The sequence below is a fragment of the Orbicella faveolata genome, unplaced genomic scaffold, assembly GCF_042242905.1.
Source record: "Orbicella faveolata isolate gen_17 unplaced genomic scaffold, um_ofav_v1 contig_25, whole genome shotgun sequence".
Classification (NCBI taxonomy): Eukaryota; Metazoa; Cnidaria; class Anthozoa; order Scleractinia; family Merulinidae; genus Orbicella; species Orbicella faveolata.
In genome coordinates, this window is record NW_028301553.1 from 23,622,685 (window position 1) to 23,649,656 (window position 26,972).

The window sequence follows — 26,972 nt, forward strand, 5'->3', positions numbered from 1 at the left end:
ATGTACATGCGCCGCACAAAATGAACATAACTACATTATGAGACTAAAAGCCAAATTGTAATTGCTTTTGTCTTTCTCTCAATAAAGGGTGTTTGCTGAAAAAAGCCTACTAAATTTTCATGACTAAATATGACAAAATTATGAAACTGCGTACACTAAGACTTAGAAATAATGCAGGGCTCGAAAAAACCCCCGTCCGGTCGTCCGGGACAAGTAGATTTCCCTTCGGGCAAGTAACTTTCTCTCCTTACTTGCCCCACAGGCAAGGACCCAAGCGAGCCGTTCGCCGACTAAATTTTTGATAACGATTTTGAGAAGAAAAGGTAAATTTTAGGCTCAAGGGTAATCAAGTGTTTAGATGAAGCTTGACCAAAATTACAATTTATAGCGTTGTTTTGTTGATTGCGTGACGCGCGCTCACGGCTCACAAGTGGTTGCCTAGCACGTGATCAAAATCTGCCCCGATCAAATTTCCTTCCAGGATTAAAAGTAGCCGCGTTGGGCACGAAAACGCTGCGTTTATTTCGTTAAATTTTAGCAATTTTCTGGGAGCATTTTCCAGTTTCTCTGTACAAAACTTAACCCAACAACGATACATTAAAGCTGTAGAAATTGTACGCAAAAAGAAGTCGCATATTTCTACTGCAAAAAAGAAGCCAGCATTTTTTATGCTAAAATCCAGGTAGATCTCTGTTTTCGGCGAAACATGCAAGTTTGCTAGTGGTAACATATTTGGGCGCTGCTGCGTAAAATGAAAAGTATTGTGTTATTAAAAAGAAATGGATAATTAAGCCATCAAAATACTTTCAGAGTTCCTGGAAGATGACTTAAAATATCTAGCAGTGTTTCTTTCAAACAAAGATGTTTTCCCTCGACTAAAACTATTTTTCATTCACCCAAATGAAAAAATATGCTCTCGCCGGCTTTTCAAATTCGACACTGTGCCTGTGTCAAAACTGAAGTGGGAAGGCGACTTGTCGTTAATTCTGCGTGTTATAAATTTCTCGTGCTTCTCTTCACAATGATTTCGTGGAGCTAGACAAGATGCAGGTGAACATTCAAGGAGTCGAACGCGATCTTTGGCGAATAGAACAAATTGATTCAAGGCTGTATAATAACGAAGATACCCAGTGTGTAATACAGGAACTAGGAAATAACTTCACGAACGAACAACAACAACTTGGGAGTTCATCCATGTTAATTATTACAAACCGCACAACGTCCTAAAAGCAGAATGAAGAAGTTAAAAGTTTTGGAAGTATTACAATATAATGGCGTAAACATGAAAGTGATTAGCGCTAAGAGAACTACAGTCAAGATGGGTTTAGTACATTAAACCACGCCTGTAGTTTGACTTCCATTTTGAGGTTCATGAATTATTAATGAGTTTGAAAACTTGGGCAAGCGGGGAAGTGCCCCGGGCAAGCAAAATTTGAGAGTTATTTGCCCAACGGGCAAGGTGGAATTCAAATATTTTTCGAGCCCTGATAATGAAAGGAAAAGTTAGGAAATTACAAAGACTACAAGCCTGAGGATAGTCACTGTGTAGTACAATTTAAAAAAAAATGAACTTATCTTCCTCTGTAAACAAGAAAACTGAGTATAAAACAAAATTTAAATTCAATGTCTACATCATTAGTCCATGGTCAGCTAACTTGGCCCAGTCATTTTCTTATCAACCTGTTTGTAAACTGTACCATGATGCTGTCGTAAGCAAACATACATCTAGAGGATTTGGAATGTGTAACAACTGTGTACCACATTCCTAATAAATCTATCCCACAAACAAAAGTTGTTATTATTATTATTTATAACTATTTAAGTGCACATTTTGGTTTAAAACTGTCTTCCTGAATAACTAAGCAGTTTTGTGCATATTAGTGTGGGGTTATTTTAATTAATGCAGAATTGCTGTTGCTGACCAGCTCAGAGCACACATTACAAAGAAAGACATTGATCGTCAGTACAGGTAAATAACATGACATGTAATAGTTAACTTACACTGTACAAAAATCCTTGCTGTCTCTGATGCATTGCCACACTCATTACTGGCTTCACATCTGTATTCTCCAGCTTCACTTCTGCTAATATTTGTGAACACCAGATCACTTGAACTGTTAAAACGCACATGACTGTCAACTTTAATCCAAGACACCATTGGTGGAGGAGTTCCAGATGCATTACATGACAGAGTCACACTGCTTCCTTCTCTTATGGTCTCATTTTGTATTGGCTGTATGGCTGAAGGTACTGTACATGTAAATTAATACAAAATGTAAAAGTTTACACCTCATCGCATTTTGCGATACACTGACCATGTATCCAAACTGAAAACTACTTGGTACCCGACAAGATAGCAGTTAATTTTGTACTTACCATTGACAGTCACAGTGACACTTTCACTTTCTGTTGATTCTAAAGAGTTATTAGCCACACATTTGTAGATGAACACTCCTCCACTTGATAATGTCCTGCTCCACATTCCTGATGTGTCTGATACCACAGAGCCATTCTCCAACAGCTGATATGATGTCACAGATGGAACAGCATCAGCTGAGCAGTTAATGCTGATAGTTTCACCTTCACATGCTTTGTTGTCAGCTGCAGACGTCTTCAATTGCACATTCTCTGGTGGATCTAAAAAGTAGGAAAAAATAGTTTCATACTTGTTAGGGTTGTCTCAAACAATTCTCTCCCACATGTAAGTTTTGGACTGGAGGATCACTTATCACGAGCAATAGTGGAGAATTGAATGGTATTGTGGATACTTCAAATGTAATTGTCCATGTCAGCCCAAACTCCAATTTAGACTATTATGCTGTATCTATGTTTGTGGACAAGCGATCATTTCATTAAGTAAACATAATTCCAAATACACCAATCCCACCTCCTAAAGCATACAACATCAAAAGTTAAACATTTAACTGCAAGACGAATTACACTACAATGCATGTAACACTAGTAAGGTAAAATTGCGACAGTAACCATTACTCGTACAAGTATTAATCTCACTTCTAGTAAATTTCTTTCTTTCTCAACGGTTCCCCAAAGCATAACCTTTTACAGTGCACTGTAGTTTTGCAATTTAACTGTCTTCAAAGCTTTCCCTAAAAAAATTTCACTTGTCAATTGATCAGAGAATTAAGAATTCACTATCCCAAACTGCAAAATCCACTAGACCCGGGCGATTGGACATGACTTTCCCTGCTTCCTACCCATGCTTCATTTGGAGTTAACTAAGTACTAAACACTGATACTTACACTGCACTTCAATTGTTGCTGTCTCTGATGCATTGCCACACTCATTACTGGCCTCACACCTGTATTCTCCAGCTTGACTTCTGTTTATATGGGTGAACACTAACTCACTTTCATCAAAACGCTCACCACTATCAACCTTGATCCAAGACACCATTGGTGGAGGAGTCCCAGAGGCATTACATGACACAGTCACATTTTCACCTTCTTCTATTGTCTTATTTTGTATTGGCTGTATGAAGGATGGAACTGTGAACAAACAAGTTACAGGAAGAACAAGAAGCTTAATCATTTTTTCCTCCAATTGATATATTTCAGAGAATGGTTCACCTCCACCGACAGTAAAAATAAATGGCACTCACACTGTATGGAAATGGTAAGGTATTCAAAGAAAAACCTACATAGGAGGGGGGGGGGGGGGGGGCACGACAGGTTTTGAAATTACAAAACAATTCCATGAAAGGAAGCTTGTTAGTTTCAATTATTTGTTTCCTACTCAGCCTCAGTCACAGAAAATTTGCAACCTGGAAATTGTAACCCACAAACATCAAGACAGATATGTAGGAAATTACGAGATTCTACTGAATAACAGTACAATTTGTTCCTAACAATGCGAAATCAGATGCCTGTGGATGTTACAATGCCTGTAACATCCACAAAGTACACCAGGGTCAATATTATTAATTTTATGATACACTAACTGTATTTAAATGTTTGCCGATAGACCTATTTGTGCACCCTTTGATAGGTTGCTGTGTCTTTTTTCTTTCCAAAAGAATTATGAACAGAACAAACACCTACTTCCAAACAGTCTGGAGAAAAAAATCGAGACAGTTTCTGAGTACTTGAAAGTACTTAATGTTAACCAACTTTCAACTACATGTATAAACATTCTTAATCTATAATTATAATTCTGAACCAATTTTAACTTCTAATAACTTAGACACAATTTCCAAGTTGCATAAGAAAAACCTGTACACTCAGATAACAGAACCAAACATCAATTTTCTGTGCACCCTCTCCAAACAGGTGTTATCTACTGCACATGCGGAAAAATAAACATGCCAGATAACATGTTGAGCATAAAGTTTTAGCCGATGAAGGAAACATGTGGTGCTTCAATGTATTGGACTACAGTGCAAGTGAATTGGATCACACTGTGTATCTGCTTTCTGTATACCCTACTGGACAGTATTTTGTCATTTTTAGCATCTCCCTTACCATTGACAGTAACAGTAACACTTGCATTATCTCCCGTTCCCAAAGTGTTGTTAGCCATACATTTGTAGATGAACGTTCCTTCGGTTGTAAAGTTCCTGGTCCACATTCCTGACGTGTCAAAGATAGCAATGTCATTCTCCAACAGCCGATATGATATCTCAGATGGAACAGCATCAGCTGAGCAGTTAACGCTGATAACATCACCACGACATGCTTTGTTATCAGCTGCAGATGTTTCCAATTGCACATTGTCTGGTTTGACTGAGAAAAGATTCATTTGAATCATTTAGTTTGAAATGTGTGCAGCAAATAATGCATCAGTGAACATAATTATTACAATTCACTTACCCTTTTAATAAGTCACATACCGTAGTATTCCGAAAGTAATGGCCCCCCGTTACTTTCGGATTTAGCAGGCAAAAGGGGCTGCTACTTTTGGGTAGCCGTTTCTTTTGGATGGTTAAAGAACGTTTGTACAGTAACAGTCATTTCAGACAAAGCAAACGCGTAACAAGAAATTAAGCATTCCACTTATGTGTGTTTCCAACTACCCTCATAAACAAAGCAGACTGTATAAACAAAGGAGGCCCTAAACCGGTTGGTACTGTAGGGTGAAACTAAATCCCAATACAACTGATTACCCTACAGTTAATCACTTGATCCTGTTGCTAGATAAACACCGCTTATAAATCATAGTTTCAAGAAAAATTCACTCAAATTGGAAATAAAATCACAGATAACTCTTCAAGTCACTGTTCAGTCCTGCATTCAGGCTGTTCCATCTGCATGACCCATGCTTCACTCATGCTCTCATGCATCCAAAACTCTATATACGCACACTTAGCATGAACCAATTCTTTTATTTTGTATACATGTATGCAGGACCATACAACTATCAAAAGTAAATCCACCCACACTGCTCTTCTCAAAAAAGATATAATGCAAAGACAACCTAAAGAAAAAACTTTCAATTGACAATATTGTAATTTTTGCAAAGTAACAAATCACCTAGCCAAAAATATCTATTGTTTAAAAACATTAAAACTTACACTGCACTTCAATTGTTGCTGTCTCTGATGCATTGCCACACTCATTACTGGCCTCACACCTGTATTCTCCAGCTTGACTTCTGTTTATATGGGTGAACACTAACTCACTTGCATCAAAACGCTGACCACTATCAACCTTGATCCAAGACACCATTGGTGGAGGAGTCCCAGAGGCATTACATGACACAGTCACATTTTCACCTTCTTCTATTGTCCTATTTTGTATTGGCTGTATGAAGGATGGAACTGTGAACAAACAAGTTACAGGAAGAACAAGAAGTTAATCATTTTTTCCTCCAATTGATACATTTCAGAGAATGGTTCATCTCCACTGACAGTGACAGTAAAAATAAATGGCACTCACACTGTATGGAAATGGTAAGGTATTCAAAGAAAAACCTAGATAGGAGGGGGGGCCAGGACAGGTTTTGAAATTACAAAACAATTCCATGAAAGGAAGCTTGTTAGTTTCAATTATTTGTTTTCTACCCATCCTCAGTCACAGAAAATTTGCAACCTGCAAGTTGTAAGCCAAAAACATCAAGACATACATGTAGGAAATTATGAGATTCTACTGAATAACAGTACAATTTGTTCCTAATAATGCGAAATCAGATGCCTGTGGATGTTACAATGCCTGTAATATCCACAAAGTACACCAGGTACAATATTATTAATTTTATGATACACTCGCTGTATTTAAATGTTTGCCGATAGACCTATTTGTGCACCCTTTGATAGGTTGCTGTGTCTTTTTTCTTTCCAAAAGAATTATGAACACAACTAACACCTACTTTCAAACAGTCTGGAGGAAAAAATCGAGACAGTTTCTGAGTACTTGAAAGTACTTAATGTTAACTAACTTTCAACTAATGTTAACTAACTTTCTTAATTTATATAATTTTGAACCAATGTTAACTTCTAGTAACTTGGGCACAATTTTCAAGTTGCATGAGAAAAACCTATACACTCAGATAACAAACCCAAACATCAATTTTTTTGTGCAACCTCTCCAAACAGGTGTTATCTACTGCACATGCAGGGAAATAAACATGTCAGATAACATGTTGTGCATAAAGTTTTAGCCGATGAAGGAAACATGTGGTGCTACAATGTATAGACTACAGTGTAAGTGAATTGGATCACACTGTGTATCTGCTTTCTGTATACCCTACTGGACAGTATTTTGTCATTTTTAGCATCTCCCTTACCATTGACAGTAACAGTAACACTTGCATTATCTCCCGTTCCCAAAGTGTTGTTAGCCATACATTTGTAGATGAACGTTCCTTCGGTTGTAAAGTTCCTGGTCCACATTCCTGACGTGTCAAAGATAGCAATGTCATTCTCCAACAGCCGATATGATATCTCAGATGGAACAGCATCAGCTGAGCAGTTAATGCTGATAACATCACCACGACATGCTTTGTTGTCAGCTGCAGATGTTTCCAATTGCACATTGTCTGGTTTGACTGAGAAAAGATTCATTTGAATCATTTAGTTTGGAATGTGTGCAGCAAATAATGCATCAGTGAACATAATTATTACAATTCACTTACCCTTTTAATAAGTCACATACCGTAGTATTCCGAAAGTAATGGCCCCCCGTTACTTTCGGATTTAGCAGGCAAAAGGGGCTGCTACTTTTGGGTAGCCGTTTCTTTTGGATGGTTAAAGAACGTTTGTACAGTAACAGTCATTTCAGACAAAGCAAACGCATAACAAGAAATTAAGCATTCCACTTATGTGTGTTTCCAACTACCCTCATAAACAAAGCAGACTGTATAAACAAAGGAGGCCCTAAACCGGTTGGTACTGTAGGGTGAAACTAAATCCCAATACAACTGATTACCCTACAGTTAATCACTTGATCCTGCTGCTAGACAAACACAGCTTATAAATCATAGTTTCAAGAAAAATTCACTCAAATTGGAAATAAAATCACAGATAACTCTTCAAGTCACTGTTCAGTCCTGCATTCAGGCTGTTCCATCTGCATGACCCATGCTTCACTCATGCTCTCATGCATCCAAAACTCTATATATGCACACTTAGCATGAACCAATTCTTTTATTTTGTATACATGTATGCAGGACCATACAACTATCAAAAGTAAATCCACCCACACTGCTCTTTTCAAAAAAGATATAATGCAAAGACAACCTAGAGAAAAAACTTCCAATTGACAATATTGTAATTTTTGCAAAGTAACAAACCACCTAGCCAAAAATATCTATTGTTTAAAGACATTAAAACTTACACTGCACTTCAATTGTTGCTGTCTCTGATGCATTGCCACACTCATTACTGGCCTCACACCTGTATTCTCCAGCTTGACTTCTGTTTATATGGGTGAACACTAACTCACTTGCATCAAAACGCTGACCACTATCAACCTTGATCCAAGACACCATTGGTGGAGGAGTCCCAGAGGCATTACATGACACAGTCACATTTTCACCTTCTTCTATTGTCCTATTTTGTATTGGCTGTATGAAGGATGGAACTGTGAACAAACAAGTTACAGGAAGAACAAGAAGTTAATCATTTTTTCCTCCAATTGATACATTTCAGAGAATGGTTCATCTCCACTGACAGTGACAGTAAAAATAAATGGCACTCACACTGTATGGAAATGGTAAGGTATTCAAAGAAAAACCTAGATAGGAGGGGGGGGGGGGGGGGGGGCAGGACAGGTTTTGAAATTACAAAACAATTCCATGAAAGGAAGCTTGTTAGTTTCAATTATTTGTTTTCTACCCATCCTCAGTCACAGAACATTTGCAACCTGCAAGTTGTAAGCCAAAAACATCAAGACATACATGTAAGAAATTATGAGATTCTACTGAATAACAGTACAATTTGTTCCTAATAATGCGAAATCAGATGCCTGTGGATGTTACAATGCCTGTAATATCCACAAAGTACACCAGGTACAATATTATTTATGATACACTAGCTGTATTTAAATGTTTGCAGATAGACCAATTTGTGCACCCTTTGATAGGTTGCTGTTTCTTTTTTCTTTCCAAAAGAATTACATGTATGAACAGAACAAACACTTCCTACTTTCAAACAGTCTGAAGAAAAAAATCGAGACAGTTTCTGAGTACTTGAAAGTACTTAATGTTAACTAACTTTCAACTAATGTTAACTAACTTTCTTAATTTATATAATTTTGAACCAATGTTAACTTCTAGTAACTTGGGCACAATTTTCAAGTTGCATGAGAAAAACCTATACACTCAGATAACAAACCCAAACATCAATTTTTTTGTGCAACCTCTCCAAACAGGTGTTATCTACTGCACATGCAGGGAAATAAACATGTCAGATAACATGTTGTGCATAAAGTTTTAGCCGATGAAGGAAACATGTGGTGCTACAATGTATAGACTACAGTGTAAGTGAATTGGATCACACTGTGTATCTGCTTTCTGTATACCCTACTGGACAGTATTTTGTCATTTTTAGCATCTCCCTTACCATTGACAGTAACAGTAACACTTGCATTATCTCCCATTCCCAAAGTGTTGTTAGCCATACATTTGTAGATGAACGTTCCTTCGGTTGTAAAGTTCCTGGTCCACATTCCTGACGTGTCAAAGATAGCAATGTCATTCTCCAACAACCGATATGATATCTCAGATGGAACAGCATCAGCTGAGCAGTTAATGCTGATAACATCACCATGACATGCTTTGTTGTCAGCTGCAGATGTTTCCAATTGCACATTGTCTGGTTTGACTGAGAAAAGATTCATTTGAATCATTTAGTTTGGAATGTGTGCAGCAAATAATGCATTACTGAACATAATTATTACAATTCACTTACCCTTTTAATAAGTCACATACCGTAGTATTCCGAAAGTAATGGCCCCCCGTTACTTTCGGATTTAGCAGGCAAAAGGGGCTGCTACTTTTGGGTAGCTGTTTCTTTTGGATGATTAAAAAACATTTGTACAGTAACAATCATTTCAGACAAAGTGAATACATAACACAAGAAATTGAGCATTCCACAATATGTGTGTTTCTAACTACCCTCATAAACAAAGCAGACTGTATAAACAAAAAGAGGCCCTAAACCGGTTGGTACTGTAGGGTGAAACTAAATCACAATACAACTGATTACCCTACAGTAAATCATTTGACTCTGCTGCTAGACAAACACAGCTTATAAATCATAATTTCAAGAAAATTCACTCAAGTTGGAAATAAAATCACAGATAACTCTTCAAGTCCATGTTCAGTCCTGCATTCAGGCTGTCCATCTGCATGACCCATGCTTGAGAAGAGAGACTTCCTCTTTTAGTGACTTCTAAAGGGCCAGTACTTTCAGGTGGGCCGCTACTTTCGGGGGACCATTACTTTGGGGTTCAATAGGAAGGTAAAATATCAACGTTCCTTTTGGGGAGCCAATATTTTCGGGGGGGGGGGGGGGGGGGTGGAAGGATTCTACAGTAGTCCAAAAATAAAGTCGTTGATGATTAGCTTTAGCCTACTGTGCCATATAAACTAGCATTAATGATTAATGTTATGTTCAATTTTAGTTATTATTTTGTTTCAGTTGTTCGCTCAGCCCCACTAGCACTTGTGTTATGGACATTCCTGAGGGTAAACAAAGGTTAATATAATTATATACATTTTCATTGCATATTTTTGATTTTGTTTGCCTACATTTTCAGTGTACTTAATATAAAGAAGCAAATTTTTCATTGACAACTTTAGAAACCAGGTGAAGCATTTTCATTCAATTGTTGCTCAACTGATTGTGGTGCATTTTTAACCAGGCAATGGGATTCTTTGTTTTCCTTCACCATGCATTGTGAACTTTGTGGTCAATCACAAATAAAACATGTTTTAGCACCCAAGTTGCTGTTGCTATGTTGTAAAAGAATTGGTTCGTACTTTTAGCTGTGCTTATATCGGGTTATGGATGCACTTGGGAAGTTTGGTGAGAACTCAAGAAGCTAGAGTTGCTCTCGGCTGTGCCTCAAGCAACTCTTGCATTTTTCTCATGCTCTGATACATCCAAAACTCTATATACATGTAAGCACACTTAGCATGATCCAATTCTTTTATTTTGTATACATGTACATGTATGCAGAACCATACCACTGCCAAAAGTAAATCCACCCACACTGCTCTTTTCAAAAAAGACATAACACGAAAACAACCTAAAGAAAAATATTTCAATTGACAATATTGTAATGTTTGTAAAGTAACAAACCAGCTAGCCAAAAATATCTATTGTTTAAAGACATTATAACTTACACTGCACTTCAACTGTTACTGTCTCCGATGCATTGCCACACTCATTACTGGCCTCACACCTATATTCTCCAGCTTGAGTTCTGCTACTGTTTGTGAACACCAGCTCACTTCCATTAGTACTCACATCGCCGCCGCCAACCTTGATCCAAGTCAGCATTGGCGAAGGAATCCCAGATGCATTACACAACACAGTCAAATCGTAACCCTCCATTACTGTCTGTTTCTCTATTGGTTGTATGGATGAAGCCACTAAAACAATACAACAAAAATTAATAACTAAACGAGAAAGTCCTTTTTAAAGATGTGTCTGGCTAGCATTCTTCAGGACATATTAAGTATTGATTGGAGTATAATCTCCTTTAAATTAACTAAAGAAAATTCATATATTAACAATTATTTTTTGTTTGAAATATTGAATAAGCTGTATGTGAACAAATCCTAGAATATCCTGTGGGAACCCAACCTCCATTTGCAAATGATACTGTATGTCAGTGTAAAATGGGGTTGACTGGCCTACACGGTCAAAATGAAATTCAGGTTAAAATGATCTTAACCTACCGGTAGATTGATTCTCAATTTCCTTTGTCTCCTAACCCTAATTATTTATGACCCATGAATAATTATGTACATGTAGTTGTTCAACAGGTGTACTGTACTGTATTTTCATATGATTGTAACAGTACAGTACATGGCAGTGTATGTCAATCAATAAATTCTGTTGCTGAGTTATCCATGTACATAATTATATATCTACAGTACATGTATACCAAAAATAATGTTTTTAATGATTAGACACATAATTAACAAGCCACCAATGGAAAAGAAACAAAATTACCATTGACAGTAACAGTAATATTTGCACTTTGTCCTGTTCCCAAAGAGTTGTTGGCCACACATTGGTAGGTGAACATTCCTCCAGTTGTAAAGTTTCTGGTCCATATTCCTGATGTGTCTAAGATAGCAATGTCATTCTCCAAAAGCTGATATGATGTCACAGATGGAACAGCATCAGCTGAGCAGTTAATGCTGATAACATCACCACGACATGCTTTGTTATCAGCTGCAGATGTTTCCAATTGCACATTGTCTGGTGCATCTGAGGAAAAAAACATGATTTAATTTACATATAGTAGGCTACTGACAGGATCTACCCTACCATAACTGCAAGAAGTGTTGTCTACAAAGCAATAAAGATGAAAATCAGAGGTCACTTAGCAGTACATGTACATGTACATTCAAAAAGGTTTCCCTTTAAAATAAACAACATAAGATAGTGATGTCATATTAGGCGGTTATTATGTCATGATAGCCAACTTCCATCTTGTCTATCTCGAAAGGTTTTCCACCAAAGGACAGAAAACCAAACTCTCAAAAGTAATCAAAATCAACAGAACAGGGCAATTTTCTACCATTAATAATAAAATTAATTTTCACCACAACATAACCATTCCAGTAAAACAATATAATTTATAAATATATAATTATATACCAAATAACATAATAGTCTGAAACAATATTTCACTTACACTGCACTTCAATTCTTGCTGTCTGTGATGCATTGCCACACAGATTACTGGCTTCACACCTGTACTCTCCAGCTTGAGTTCTGTTTATGTTTGGGATTACCAGCTCATGCTCATTAGTAATCATATCACCCCCAACCTTGATCCAAGACACCATTGGTGGAGGAATCCCAGATACATTACACAACAGAGTCAAAGTTCCTCCTTCAGTTACATTCACATTTTGTATTGGCTGTATGGCAAAAGGTACTGCAAATAAAAACAACAAACTGTTAGTACACATAGTTTAACAGGGCATCTGAAAGGATGCAGTGGTGCGGATCTGCATTCACTAACATCTACATCCTCTGCATGATCAGAACTTTTTTTCCACACAAAACAGAAAAAAAGTGTTTCATACAGTGGAACCCCAGTAATACAGACACCAAAGGGACATGCAGAAGTGTCTGCATTATCCAAGTGTCCACATTAAGTGGGCTAATCAAAGAGAAAATATATGACCTTTTCAGTTGTCGGGACAGAGAAAACTGTCCGTTACAAGCAAGTGTCCTTATTAAGCAGATGTCCGTAGAGCGGGGTTGCACTGTATAAGCGATAGAGCAGCTGCTTACCATCCCCACAAGTAAAAAGTGCCAAGAGATTATTTTGAAGTAGTTTTCCTTGTAAAACACTGATGAAAACATGCCATTTCACTCGTGCGAAATTTTTTACCCCCTGGCATTCCAACCTAGAGTCTGGAAACTAGTTTTTCATTGTCCAATGTAATAACTTGTTACTAAGTTACGGATGTTCCGACAATGCAACAACGAATTCTTCACACAAAATTCTATGGAAAACCTGTGTGAAATTAAGAAATACCTGTCAACAACTACTAGAAACAGATCAAGCATATGTCATTTTTGAAGTTGGCGGCATGATGTTTAATTCTATTAAAGAGCTAAAACTGTGGGTAAGACTTTGAAGCGCTTTTTGTTTTACTGCTGTTCAGTACATTGAAAAGGCATTATTATCAATTTTGTTAACTGCTGAAATTTTCGCATAATTGTCGCATTTTTCCCCTGAAATATGTCCGCATAATTTGCTCTGAAGCAACCCTCAGCCGATGACAAGCTTTTTGAGGATGTTCACACTACTCCTAATGGGCAATTCCAGAAAATATCCATACCCAACCACGGACGGCTTCCATGTTTTAACCCCCGCTTGCCTTTGGAAATTCCAGAATGTGTTACCCCCCATGCCCTCAGAATTCCAAATTGTGAACTCACCCTCCCCTTTGGAATTTCCGACTTTTTTGGCAGTACATTTTTCACTTGGCAATGCCTATATGAACAAGCGAACATGAATTTATGCCTCCTCGAGGCTGTGATCTAGAGGCACCAGGCGGCAAGCTTTACTCTTCAGCCAAAAGAAAAACCAACCGCGAGTGGCCAGGCTGTGCAAACTCCTTTATAAGTCTGAATTTGGTTATAAAAATAAACACCACTAACAGTAATTTTCCTCCTCTTTGTTTACTTGTGTTGTCTTGACAATTACAAAGCAAAATAGCTCAAATTCAGACTGTTAAAATCTTTTGGCAGTCAGAAAATTTTTGACCCACTCGGCGCACATTTTCAAAGCCCTTGGCATAACTTCAGCATGGGGTCTATGCAGAATGCACCATGGTCAAACATAGGCACGCAAGACGTGCAAGAGTTATTTTTTTCTGTGAAGTTTTGGAGATAGAAGCATTCATGGTACAGTAATGATTTGGTTAATTTGACAAGTTTTTTTGGTTGCGATATTACATCGGTCATGGTAAGATAGCTAAATAGTAAACCATAAAATGTTTGACTGAACAAACTACAGTAATCTGACATGTCTCTAGATTAATGTAGTTATCACCTTATTTTCTAACGGGCAATTTGATTCGCTCTTTGATACAACCTGCACTGTGATTGGTGTGACACCCGCACAGGCATAACTCCCTCGCTCACCGATCACATAACCCTTCCTACCCCCAAGAGAAATTTTTGCTCAAAAATACTCAAGTTAATTTAGAGACTTTTTCGCATTTTACACAAGTCGTAAGTTTACCTTTTTACACAACACAACACAACACAACACTAGTTCACCGAAAATAGAAAGAAAGAGAAAAAAAAATCTCTGACACGTTGAAAGTCTGATTTAATTAAATGCACTTTAACTTGGTGCCACGCAGTCTTCAAAGAACATTTGAACAGTTTTCATACTTTTTCCCTTAAAAAATATCGGACTGAAATGAATGTCATCAAATAAAACTATTAAACTGCTACTGCAGAGACGTAAAAACCGTCCAGAAACAAAACCTTTTTTGTTTAATATCCTGGAAACAATAGCCGATAACTTCTCAGCTCTAATTGAATTTACTCCCATATAAAAAACAAAAGTGTTAAGTTACCATTTGTTACTAAAGATAGCAAACATCTCGTGGGAAAGAGTGATGACGATTCGTCCGCTCTAATTGAATTTACTCCCTTGTGAAAAACAAGAGTGTCAAATTACACTTTGCAACTAAAAACCAAAAATGTCTCGTTATATTTGCATGCAACAAGAACAAAACAATTGTTACCCGCACTTACTATTGTAAACGTTAGAACTGCTTCAAATCTAGTCTCGTCCCCTCTAAAGCAAGTCCTAAGAACTAGACGCGACGATTCGTGACCTCTAATTGAATTTACTCCTTGTGAAAAACAAAAGTATCAAGTTACCTTTGTAACTAAAAATAAAAATATCTCGTTGCATTTGCATACTACTAACTCACGAACTGTTTCAAACCTCAAGGCTCATCTTGTTCATTTAACTAAAATCCTCAGCCTAACCCACAGAAAATGTCGAAGTAAACCCAATATATGAATACTTCCTCCTCTTTTATAGAAGAATAAATATGGCCGTTCTGAACTCTATCGGGATCAAATCTTCTCACATACCATTTACCTTTACAACAAGAAATTTGATTGGCTGTTTATAGTAGATCCAATCTGATTGGTGTGACATACATACATCTCTCACTCACTCACTTACTCACTCACTCACCCATTGACCCGTCCATAACATACCCGACGCGCCGACTAAGAGGTATTTTTTTTACAAAAAAAATAACTCAAAAATACAGTCGAGTCTTCAATCTTTCCTCATTCCTCATTCCGTCCCTTTTATACGTCATGCAGTGTGCACGAAAAGGGTTCTCCGGTCCGAATGCTTTTAAAATAATCTGGCAGGCATTCCTTGGAAGTGAGGGACTTGCCTTCCTTGGAAGCGAGTTTTTCTGCCGTTCATCGGACGGGAGACGGGAGTAACAAGCGGTAAATAAGATACATTTTGAGGTTTTATTCATGTGACAAGAAATTCATCAAGGTAACTGTGAAACCCACGTTTTTACTGTTCACTCCTACAAGTCATGAGCGTAAACATGTGTCTGATCAATCGATGCTTGTCTTCTGCTTCCACAGTCATACGTTCATGGTTTACTTACAAACTACAAAAGTCCACAACAATAGCGTTTTCAAGGAACTCACTCTACTCTTTCTACTCCAGAAATCCCACCTGTGAAATACCCTCATGCCTTCGAATCTCCAATCGTAAATACCCCCCATGCACTCAGAATTCCATAATCATGAACCTCCCCTCCCCTTCGTAAATCCTAAAAGCCGTCCGTGGTATAGGTATGGATATTTCTGGAATCGCCCAATGCACACCCAATTCACTATTAATATATAACCATGAAAGTATTTCTGTTGCAAATCATTACTTGTACTTATACCTGTGAATTCTTTGTGATTAGTACATGTAAATGTACAGTACACTTTACAGTACACTTTACAGTACACTTTATTGACACTTTACTCATCGATTACTCAAGCACTTTCAACAACGTTTTGATTTGAGAATAAAAAACAACATTTCCATTCAGTTTCTTCATTTGCGATGACAGTATTGGGTCTTACGAAGCAAGTTTCCACTTAAAAGCTGTTGTCCATATTTACGCAAAGTCAATGCGCTGCAATGAAATAATTAAAGCCACGACTCTCGTCTCTCAAGACAAGAGCCTCGTCTCGCGAGGCGAGACTCTCGTCTCACGAGAAACGAGACGAGAGGTGGTAACTTACTTTTGAGCGGTACTGTATGTGTAACTACATGATGAGCAATGTATAATTTAGTTTGAGTTACACCCTATTTAATTCCAATTGAACTGAATTTTAGTTGCAGAAGATCACTGATCAGGGCTTGAAACTAATGTTTTAATTCAATGGTCCATTGGCCAGTGAATTGTCAGATTTTACAACCCAAAACAAAGGACAACTTCAAGGATACCACACTTTTCTCATTTTTTCTCTGAAACAAATAATAAGCCTCACTGCTCAGATGCCTCAAGCTCAGTTATGTTGTTTTCGTTGTGTTAGAAGTGACAGCTGCTTTACACACTGCTAAAATTTCTTCTTCCATTACGGTAGGACACCACATGAAGAAACCAAATATTTTGTTTCCAACTTCCGCAAGCTTAGAATAGCAAAACACTATTCCGAGTTTGAGTAGCCAGTGTGAATGTGTGAGAAGCACTATCCACTGGTTTGGTATATACATGTACTTAGTTAATGATAACTATAATTTTATGCCAAGTTTGAATTTCACTGAAATGCTGTAAGAATAGCTTCTTTTGCCAATTTGGTGAGCCACAAAGGCTTGTACAGACAAAGAAGCTTGTCAGTGAAATCTGATTTTCACTACATGAAGCAGTTATCTTGCTCACCATCAACAGTAACAGTAACACTTTCACTTCGTCCTGTTCCTACAGTGTTATTAGCTACACACTTGTAGATGAACACTCCACCAGTTGACATTGTTCTGTTCCACATTCCATGACTGTTACTACCATCAGTCACCAGTGTATCATTCTCAAACAGTTGATAAGTATGTACTGCAGGGTTACCATCAGCAGAGCAGGTAAAGTTGATCACTTTATCCCGACAGACTTCTGTCTCACTTGCTGCGAACTGCAAATTCTCTGGCTTGTCTAAAAACGTAACAAACAAAGAACATTAAACATTGCCAGTATTTCTTATCAAGAAGCCTTAGGTTTTTTATCTGTCATGTGCACATGTACATCGGTTTGCTGAAGGATGGCAGTGCAAGTAGCTGATTACAATTACTGTTATGAAACGACAGCAGTGTGATTTTGAAATGAGTTCAACAATACAACTAGTTGCCCTGCATGGACAAGTACTGTAGACTTCTTACTGCATATACATGTATTTTTAACACTTAGTGATGAGTGATTTAGTGACACATAAGTCACCACATAACAGATAAGCATTGTTTCTCTGTTCACTGCAGGTTCATGAACTCATACGTACATGTACTTCACTTTCTCATGACAAGGATTTTGTACACTCATGAAGCATGCTTGCAACCATACAGTCAAGAACTTCCAGAATGGTATAAATAAATGTTTTATAGCTGCAGTTTGTTGTGTTGAGGTAGCACCATTTTTTTTTTAGGTTCATAAATGCACGAGTTTCTACTTCTGAGGGCAAAGAAAACCAATGCTTGTGTTTGCATTTCAGTGAAGCTGTGACTACCATGTCAGTCCAAAAGTCATTCTCACTAGCATGATTAATCAATTTAAAATTTAACTTACATTGCATACTGTACAATAACATCAACGCTACAGTACTTGAGAAATTGGAATTTCCTCAACAATTCTCCCAACAAACATCACTTGCCTGACAGGCAAGCAAATGATAGAATCCAGTAGCCATTACAGCCAAATCCACCAGCCCCATGTTATCGGACACAACTTTCTCTGCAGGTTGGTATTTACACAACCACAGTCTCTTTCCATGTACCTCTTCAAATACAACTTGTTGAAAATTATATTGTGTCCAGAACATTGATTGAAATAATTACATTTATTAAAACAATCTTATGCAACCCAAACTGGCAAAAAAACAAACGTGTTTGACTTAAGCCAAATTGGCACACTGCCTTGTCAGCCAAACAGCAGGTGATTTGCTTGATTGTACTGGAAAAACTAATGCTACATCACTGTAAAACAAAAATAGATTCATGTGTGCAGACTTATTAGCCTACCTAGCTGAGAAACATGTATACATGTCTAATCTTACAAGAAACAGTCAGAATAAAGCTCAAAAATACTGTCACTTACACTGCACAATAACAAATGTGCTTTTAGTATCATTTCCACAAGAGGTGCTTGCTTCACACTTGTATTCCCCAGACTCATTCCTGTTGATATGTGTAAGTTCAAGTGTGATTCCCATTGTATGGATTCCAGTCTCCACCTCTGTCCATGTTACAGACGGTGTAGGACTCCCAGAAACATTACATGTTAAAGTCCTGTTTTCACCTTCTGTAACAGTGATGTTCTCCAGTGAATAAACAACTGCTGGGACTGTATAAAACAAATTAAAATTATAACAAATAACTGTAATTAAACTACAGCTGAAGTTATTTCTGGCAGCTGTAGCCTGTCTCATGCACTGAGTTGGTAATTATTTTCCTGGGAAGAGCTTTCCAGGTTATATCTTGAGATGTAGGTGACTACTAGTCTCCTCCGCAGCCGTTTTTTGGGATGTCATGCAACGCTCCCCCCAAAGAAACGGCTGCTCACATCCGAACCACATTCTTTTCCTTTTGTGTTTGTGGTTTGTTTGTGCTCTGTTGAACAGACCAATCACATAATAGCAAAGTGTGAATGACGTAAGCTTTTGCGCAAAAAGGTCTGCGGTGCGAACACACGAGGGATTTCTGGCTTTTGTTTCACGCCGCACGTCGCCAAAAATAGGCAGTGTTCGCAGGTTACGATCATGACGGACGAAAAAATTGTAAATGAAAGTCCTAAGTGCAAGTGCTTCATGTGCCCATCGCTATGTTCAGCTATAAATGAGACAATATATATTTTCTCCAAATGTCAAATTGTAAGCGTCAATCAGGGCCAAACGCTTCCTACAGATGGTAATCAGGCTGGAAAGAGTGGCATTCAGAACTCGATGTCAACAAATTGAGTGAAGCTACTTGATTTCCTGGTTCCTTTATTAAGTTAAAATAGATATCTTCCTTCTCGACAGTAATTTTTTGAGTTGAAAGCTTCTAATAATTAACTTGAACTTTGAAGAGTCTTCAGCTACATAGAAAGCTCGTGCAAGTGTCGCCGGTATTTTTCGGCGTCTCTAAACAAAAGCCGGAAATCTGTATGTTTATTTGTGACATCTCCCACGATGGGATACAAAGATAAAAAACATTCCCTGATTGGACAAGTTTCAAAGGGCGAATTTGGCGCGAAAACGTTCTTGAAAATGGAACGGAAGCGGTGATTGGCTAATTTCGTGAAAGGAATGTTGTTCGGATGTGAGCAGCCATTTCTTTGGGGGGAGCGTTGCGTGACATCCCAAAAAACGGCTGCGGAGGAGACTAGGTGATTACAGGTGTGGATTAGAAAATTTCTGGAAGCTACATTAGGTTAACTTGAACAAAGAGGGAGGGAATGGCAGAATGTGTGAGGTGAGAGGTAAGAGGTTAGCACATAGGATGAAAAGCTTCAAAAACTGAACTTCATGTAAGGTACATGTAGGCAAACAGTCAAATATGTCAACTACACGTATGCTTGTTAGCCATTTAAGTTTCAACAGACATTGCAAGATGAGGTCAGCAAAGAGAAGAGCCTGCCTGTGAAGGAATTACTTAAAGAAGATATCACTCTCCTGATTACTGTAAATTGCAATTAGTGTTTGGAAAGAAGGTTCCCTACGCATGTATATGGTCAGAAAAACAAAAGTCAGGGCCACAAAGAGGTTATCTTTGGAGATCACAAATGTATCCAAGGGTCAGCTCCCAGTTCCCCTCACTACAGCTGAATAAGAATTAAATCTCAGCGCGCTTCAAGTGTATGAGAGGGCTAGAATAGGGTCTTAATTGTTGATAGGCTATAGCTGTGCATGTACGTGAAACTTGCTTTTGCCTACAGTGTTTGCTTCATTTGTTCCTTCTAGTAGACAAATAATTTTTCCCTGAAGCTACAAGTAAAGAGAGCCAACTTGAAAATAGTCTGACTTTCAGTTCTTTAACTGCATCAATTATTATAAGGTAAAAAAAGAAATACCAATTACCATTGACAGAAACTGTAACATTCTTGTCGCTTGTGCCTACAGTGTTGTTGGCCACACATCTGTAGGTGAAGTTTCCTTGAGCTGACATTGTCCTCTTCCATACTCCTTTGGTGTCACTGTCAGGCACTTGTATATCATTCTCAAACAGTTGATAAGTATGAACCAAAGGTTTACCATCAGCTGAGCAGTTGATACTGATGATATCACCCTCACAGATGTTTGAATCATTTACCATCAACATGACATTCTCTGGTTTGTCTACAACAAAAGGAGAAAGGTTTAAAACTTAACATCAATTGATCAGTCATCACAACTACATGTAGTATGTATAATCACTTGTAATTGTGACAGATCTTTACTACATACATGTACATCAGTGTTTCAGCCAGAAAATTTTACTTGAGGGCCAAAGTGGCCAATTTTTTAGGAAAGGGGCCAATAAATTGAAAGCTACAGAAGGACAAAATGCATCAGAGTACCAAGGAAAATAAAGCAGTTTATTACGATCTATGATACAATTTAATAGTTAGTGCTTTTGAAGTGTTTCTACTCAATAAAGTTTCTTTACATGGAATCAGATACCAGTATGAAGGATCCGTGCATTACAAGGAAACAATCCTTACGTATACATGACGTAGTCAAAGATCAAGGGTTTGCAATACATTATAGCCTGGCGATTTCAAACACAGTCAGCCATTTGGAAGTTTTCCGATGTGAGAGAATCAATACAGCAAAGCAAAAGGATGGATTGACTTCTTTTCTTATGTTGAATGTCTTAGAAACAAAGATCTTTCAATATAATTTTCTAGAAGGACATAATGTGTGACAAAATAACAGTTATTGATTGTCAACACAGAGAAATACAGTCGCTATTATGCCGTGTTATGGCGACTAAACCAGAATTTTTGGTCGTCAAGGATGAAGTACTTGTTGCACTGGCAACTGTATCGATTACAATTTTGAGCCCTGGGATGGCTTTTAAAATTATTATGCCTGTGTTAAGCCCGTAGTCTTCTAAAAGGAAAAGGCCAAATTGGCCCTTTTTTGTTTTTCTGGGGGCCATCTCTGATTGTGACGTGGAATTCCCGCAATGGCACGCTCTGGCGGAAACACTGTACTGTACATGTACATCACAAAAAGTAACAGGAATTTTTTAAAAAGCTGCCAGTTACTGTAAATGTATAATTGAAGAAGCTAGTCATAAAAGGGGATAAGTGACGATTTTGGTTGCTTTTCTTTTTTCTTGCTCCAAATTAGCTGAATTTTTGCATGTGGTCTTCAATGTAATAGAAAAACGTGTTCCTGTATTTTTGCCGCTGGTTTTTGCTTCGTTTTATAAAGACGCCGCTAGGAAAACCGAGTGGTTTTTTGCATACGCAATATCCTGAAAACGAAGCAACGTTTAGCGCAAAAACTACGGGACATTGCTAAACATACCTAAACAAAACTCTATGCGAAATTTGGAGCGTTTTCGACAAAGTTCACTTTTGATTAAAATACCTAACGCCCTTTTCCCGCCGAGGCTGCAAATAAACGAAGTCGGGCCTTTGTTATGATAAACAGAGCCGATCCTTTGTTATAATAACCAAGCCAAGCCTTTGTTATAAGTCAAAGTCTCGCCTCGGTTTATCATAACAAAGGATCGGCCCCGCCGCGACCGCAGGGACTTTGATCTCACTTAGAAAGCAGCAAAATGTCAATTTCACGCAACATATAAGCTCAAAAATGTTGATTTTAGATCAAAAAAGGTTTAAATGTTGATTTCGCGTTAACGCGTGACGGCAAGGATGTTGGTTTCACTTAGAAACCAGCAAAATGTCAATTTCACGCAGCGCATAAGCTCAATGATGTTGATTTCAGGTCTAAATAGGTTAAAATGTTGATTTCGCGTTAACGCGTGACAGCAAGGATGTTGGTTTCACTTAGAAACCAGCAAAATGTCAATTTCACGCAGCGCATAAGCTCAATGATGTTGATTTCAGGTCTAAATAGGTTAAAATGTTAATTTGACGTTAACGCGTGACGGCAAGGATGTTGGTTTCACTTAGAAAACAGCAAAATGGTAGGAGCCCATGATGGGCTCCTGAAAATGGTAATTTCACGCAACGTATAAGCTCAAAAATGCTGATTTCAGGTCAAAAAAAGGTGTAAATAAAAATAAAATGAAACAAATAAACATTTCAATAAACACTTTTTCAAATACGGCAACGTCTTCAATGGCTAAAAACTCACGAGATAAAACATAGTTTTCGACAAACGCGATCGTAGCTTTATGTCACGCACCGCCATAACTTCCAAGTTCAAAATGCGCTGGTACCTCTTATGCCTGATGAGGACAACAACTTTGGCGGCTGTTTAGTTTTGGATTTAAGAATTTGATGACTCCACGTGAAAACGCTCTATAAATAGGGCTGACAGATTAACAGATTAACCCTTCTGCGCAACGTACGGGTCTCCATACATCTGCATGTCCCCTGATCCCAGAAGCTCAAAACACTACAAATCATGCCGATTTGAAATAAAATCAACGCAAACTGGATCACAGATCTGTTACAATCGATCGCCACTTGCTGGCCATTATTATGTTTAAATCTAGTTACCAGTTCGAGAAACATCCGCAGAACGTAATCGCAATGCATGCCGGGAAGGGTCTTTACACCTCGTGCGCGGGAAGACATGGCGGTCGATACAAGACAAATTTTATAAGTCTAAAACCAGTTCTCGCTTTCCAAACTTTGACGCTAGCAACGCTTGGCAAATGGGCCACAACTCACCAGAGGGTATTTTTCTTGGGCAAGAACTGCTCTTGGACTTTGCTACCTGGCTCGATCTGACTTCGAACGTCGATAACACGATTACGGTATATCAGCTGCCTTCGAAGTTTCAGAACACATTTTGATTCTTTAAAACGTGCTGATGACTTACGGGTTTATCGAGGCTTTATGATGCCTCTCAACCACCAGGTAGGCACACAAGGTACTTTAAAACAATGCTTAAGATATTAGTTGACAGAGCTCTAATACGGCACATCTCTTTTTTGTTTGATGGCATTTCGTTTGACGCTCGATCGTTTCACGTGTTGTGTTCACGTCACAATAACCGGTGTAAACAATCCGTTCCCAGATTTCCGCTCTATATGCTGTGGGATTTGGTTTTGACTTCATACACTATAAACAGTCTGCCTGTTTGCTGTTCAACAAATAAACTCCTAGAGACATGGCTAGGAAAAGCCAAGTTTTTTGCCTACGTTTTAACTCGAAAACAAAGCAAAATCCAGCGACAAAAATACAGAACCACATTTTTCTATTACATTGAAGACCACATGCAAAAATTCAGCTAATTTGGAACAAGAAAAAAGAAAAGCAACCAAAATCGTCACTTATCCCCTTTTATGACTAGCTTCTTCAATTACGTAACTCTAGACCACTCTCAATCTGAACACCAAACTAAATAACAATAGAAATTTGAGTTTATACTTGTGCAACATTTGTAACCCCAACGTGTGTTAAAACTATGCTATTGGTCAGGATTAAATTATCAATCCAGGCACCATTCACAAAGGTTATATCACAGGCAAAATGTGACCGTGAACGGGAAAACGTACCTTAACGCTTATCCATTAGACCGGCAAAAGCGTTAAGCATCCGTTAGTCATCCGTTAGAAAGTTTCTTAAAAACGTTAGAGGCGTTAGCCCAACCGTTAGACGTTAGCATCAGGTCGTTAGAACGGAGAGTGCAACCGTTAGCAAGAGACATGTATCCGTTAGCCGTTAGCATCAGACCGTTAGACGGGCCAGCATAACCGTTAGCAAAAACTCTGTATCCGTTAGCACGGCTAGAGAAGCCATTAGGATCCGTTAGAATAAACTAGCATCAGTTAAACGGGTAACGATTCTGTTAGAATGGCATGACATGCATTGAAGTAGAATGTGGTAGCCTAACATAGTGTGAAACGAGAGCAGCTCTTGGCTTCCATTTAGTTCAAAACAATCATGAGAGATAACTATCTTTCGACAAGAAGTTTGGCGATTATTATGTTTTGATGCCCTGATTGATAAATACAACTCGAATGAAATTCAATAAAGCCTTCATGCTATAATTGTTATACACGATCCAAAAAACGTTTGCCACTTCCACAAACAGCCGGACGACATGTAAAATCCTAACTACGATCGTCATTATATGAACTGTTTTATTTATTCGGCAGAGTCCGGTTGTTTCGAGAGCTTGTAATTTGTTACTGTAATTTGTGAACAAACGAAAGTTAAAAATACTTAACAAATGCCATAAACGGACGAAACAAACACGGAGAAAACTCGACCAAAATGGCCATGCGATGGATAAAGATGTTCTACGAAGTAAACACTGATCACGTGTCAATTCACAAAGTGCGCTGGTTCAAAAATTTGCATAAAGTTGTTTACATATTCTAAGATGTGAGAAACGGCCATATTCCGGCGGAAAGTTTGATGAATATTTTGATAGACTGTTGTCTGACTCTGAATCAGAAGAAACCAATTTTAAACTACATGTATGTGACAAAAACAACTTTATCGGATGGAACCAGCGCCAACAAAATGCCTGTCGCTTCGAGACTAGCTTCGTGACCTCAGAAGGTACCGCTTTTCGCATGCATGCTCTGTCAAGAAAGCCTAATCTCTCGCAAATCCACAGCTGGATAAAACAGTTACTTTTACAAAACTCTAGGCAAAGTCATTATGTAAAAATTAGTACAAGCGACAAATTCATTTGAGTAAAACAATAAAAAATGTTCATCCTGATTGGCGAGTTAAATTGTTTACACACGGGTCTAGCGACGTTAGGTTCGCGTCCCACGTGATAATATAGGACTCGAATTCTGAGTTATTCTGTCTCAATAAGGAAGTGATAGTTTACATCACTGAGTTTTGTTTTCAATGCTCACCATGGAAATAATTTTATTAATGTTTGCCTCGTCGACGACTGATGAAATCGGCACTTTGTGACTCGTTTTTTCTAAAAATCGTGAGTGTAAGACTAATAATGGTTTGGCACGATTATGTGTTTCTAACATCGGACTGAAAGCTACGCTATTCGTTCATTAGAAGTCCTTAGATGTAAACCATTAGACAACCGTTAAACGTCCTAAGATGTAAACCGTTAGACAACCATTAAACCTCTTTAGATGTAGACCGTTAGACAACTGTTAAACGGCTTCAGTCATCCGTTAGAACAAATTGCGCAACCGTTAGAACGGTTTCTTCATCCGTTAGGCACACTTAGTTAGCCGTTAGAATGTTAGGAGAGAGCGTTAGAACGCTTTGATCATCCATTAGGCACACTTAGATAACTGTTAGACCGTTAGGACAAAACGTTAAAATACTGTGAAGACCGTTAACTATCCGTTATCTATCCGTTAGCTATCCGTCCGTTAGCGCCCGTTTAACGGATAAGCGTTAAGGTACGTTTTCCCGTTCATGGTCACAAATACAGTTACTGCAGTTATATTTATTAAAAAGAAAAAACACTAAACATAATGTTCTGAACAAAGGACTGACCAAGATATTCACCACTGTTCAATTGCAGGGAAATAGAAGTGTTAATAAAATTAATCCACCCAGTTCATGAACATTTTCATCTTGTACAAATTAACAAAAATGATAATAGAGAGTGTAACATGTGAGTAACAAGCACTGCATGATATTTGGATTAATTGAAAGCAACATAGTTCTGTAATAGTCAGACACAGTTTGCATAACACATAAAAAATATGACTCTACACATCACACAGTCCTCACACATGTACATCCATACTGCTGATCTATACTAAAAAGTATACTTAAAAATATTAATTGCTTACAAGTAACATCCACAACAATGGTGCGGTTGGGTGCAGTTCCTATCCCATTGAATGCAGTACAGCGATATGTACCAATGGAACTTCTGTTGTTGTCAAGTACAAACTGCTCCCCAGTAAACAGCACATCGCTATCACTATTATCAAGCACTCTGGTCCAGGTGATGTTTGGAGGAGGTTCACCAATTGCAATACACTCTAATGTAATACTGGGGTCACCTTGGAATTCAACAACATCTTGATCATCACTGACACTGGTGAATTCTGGTGGATCTGTAAAAAAGGAAAATCATATGGTTATGTTATACATGTAAAACATACTGTATTTAGCACACTGTAGGACATACAAGTATACTCTGACTCCAGGGAGTGTAGAACCCTGATCACTAACAAGGGCCCAACGGTGCATTTTTAAACCCTAGTTTGATACGTAATAGCAGTCAGACTGAGTGGAGTACAGTTCAAATGAGAGTGCAGTTCAAAGCTGATAATGGGTGTTCAATTGCAAGTATCCAATTGCAAAAAGAAAATCTCAAACGGCATACTATTTTCTTAGCTACAACCCTATACACATACACATGCGTGTAACCCAATAAAGGCTCTCTGGGTATAAACCAAACGTGAAAATTGCGTATTTTTTAAGGGGAGGGAGGACTAGAAATGGGCCGGAA

The 26,972-nt window shown here is 38.1% G+C and overlaps 1 protein-coding gene across 3 annotated transcripts in view; it reads right to left on the reverse strand.

Moving 5' to 3' along the window:
* LOC110052971 (hemicentin-1-like) overlaps positions 1 to 26,574 on the reverse strand; it is a 43,234-nt gene extending 16,660 nt beyond the window's left edge. Inside the window, exons 1-15 of one of the 3 annotated variants that reach the window (XM_089294246.1) lie at positions 26,305 to 26,574; positions 20,466 to 20,723; positions 18,506 to 18,751; positions 17,090 to 17,353; positions 12,328 to 12,573; positions 11,637 to 11,897; positions 10,802 to 11,050; positions 9,015 to 9,275; positions 7,789 to 8,034; positions 6,740 to 7,000; positions 5,529 to 5,774; positions 4,480 to 4,740; positions 3,262 to 3,507; positions 2,377 to 2,637; positions 2,002 to 2,250 (exon numbers count right to left, since the gene is read on the reverse strand). In XM_089294246.1, the coding sequence (XP_089150372.1) occupies positions 2,002 to 2,250; positions 2,377 to 2,637; positions 3,262 to 3,507; positions 4,480 to 4,740; positions 5,529 to 5,774; positions 6,740 to 7,000; positions 7,789 to 8,034; positions 9,015 to 9,275; positions 10,802 to 11,050; positions 11,637 to 11,897; positions 12,328 to 12,573; positions 17,090 to 17,353; positions 18,506 to 18,751; positions 20,466 to 20,706 (3,538 nt within the window). In that variant the 5' untranslated portion in view covers positions 20,707 to 20,723; positions 26,305 to 26,574. The remainder of the gene's footprint in view (positions 1 to 2,001; positions 2,251 to 2,376; positions 2,638 to 3,261; positions 3,508 to 4,479; positions 4,741 to 5,528; positions 5,775 to 6,739; positions 7,001 to 7,788; positions 8,035 to 9,014; positions 9,276 to 10,801; positions 11,051 to 11,636; positions 11,898 to 12,327; positions 12,574 to 17,089; positions 17,354 to 18,505; positions 18,752 to 20,465; positions 20,724 to 26,304) is intronic. The other 2 variants (XM_089294247.1, XM_089294248.1) reach the window with 2 other exon arrangements.
* Positions 26,575 to 26,972: the final 398 nt, after the last annotated feature.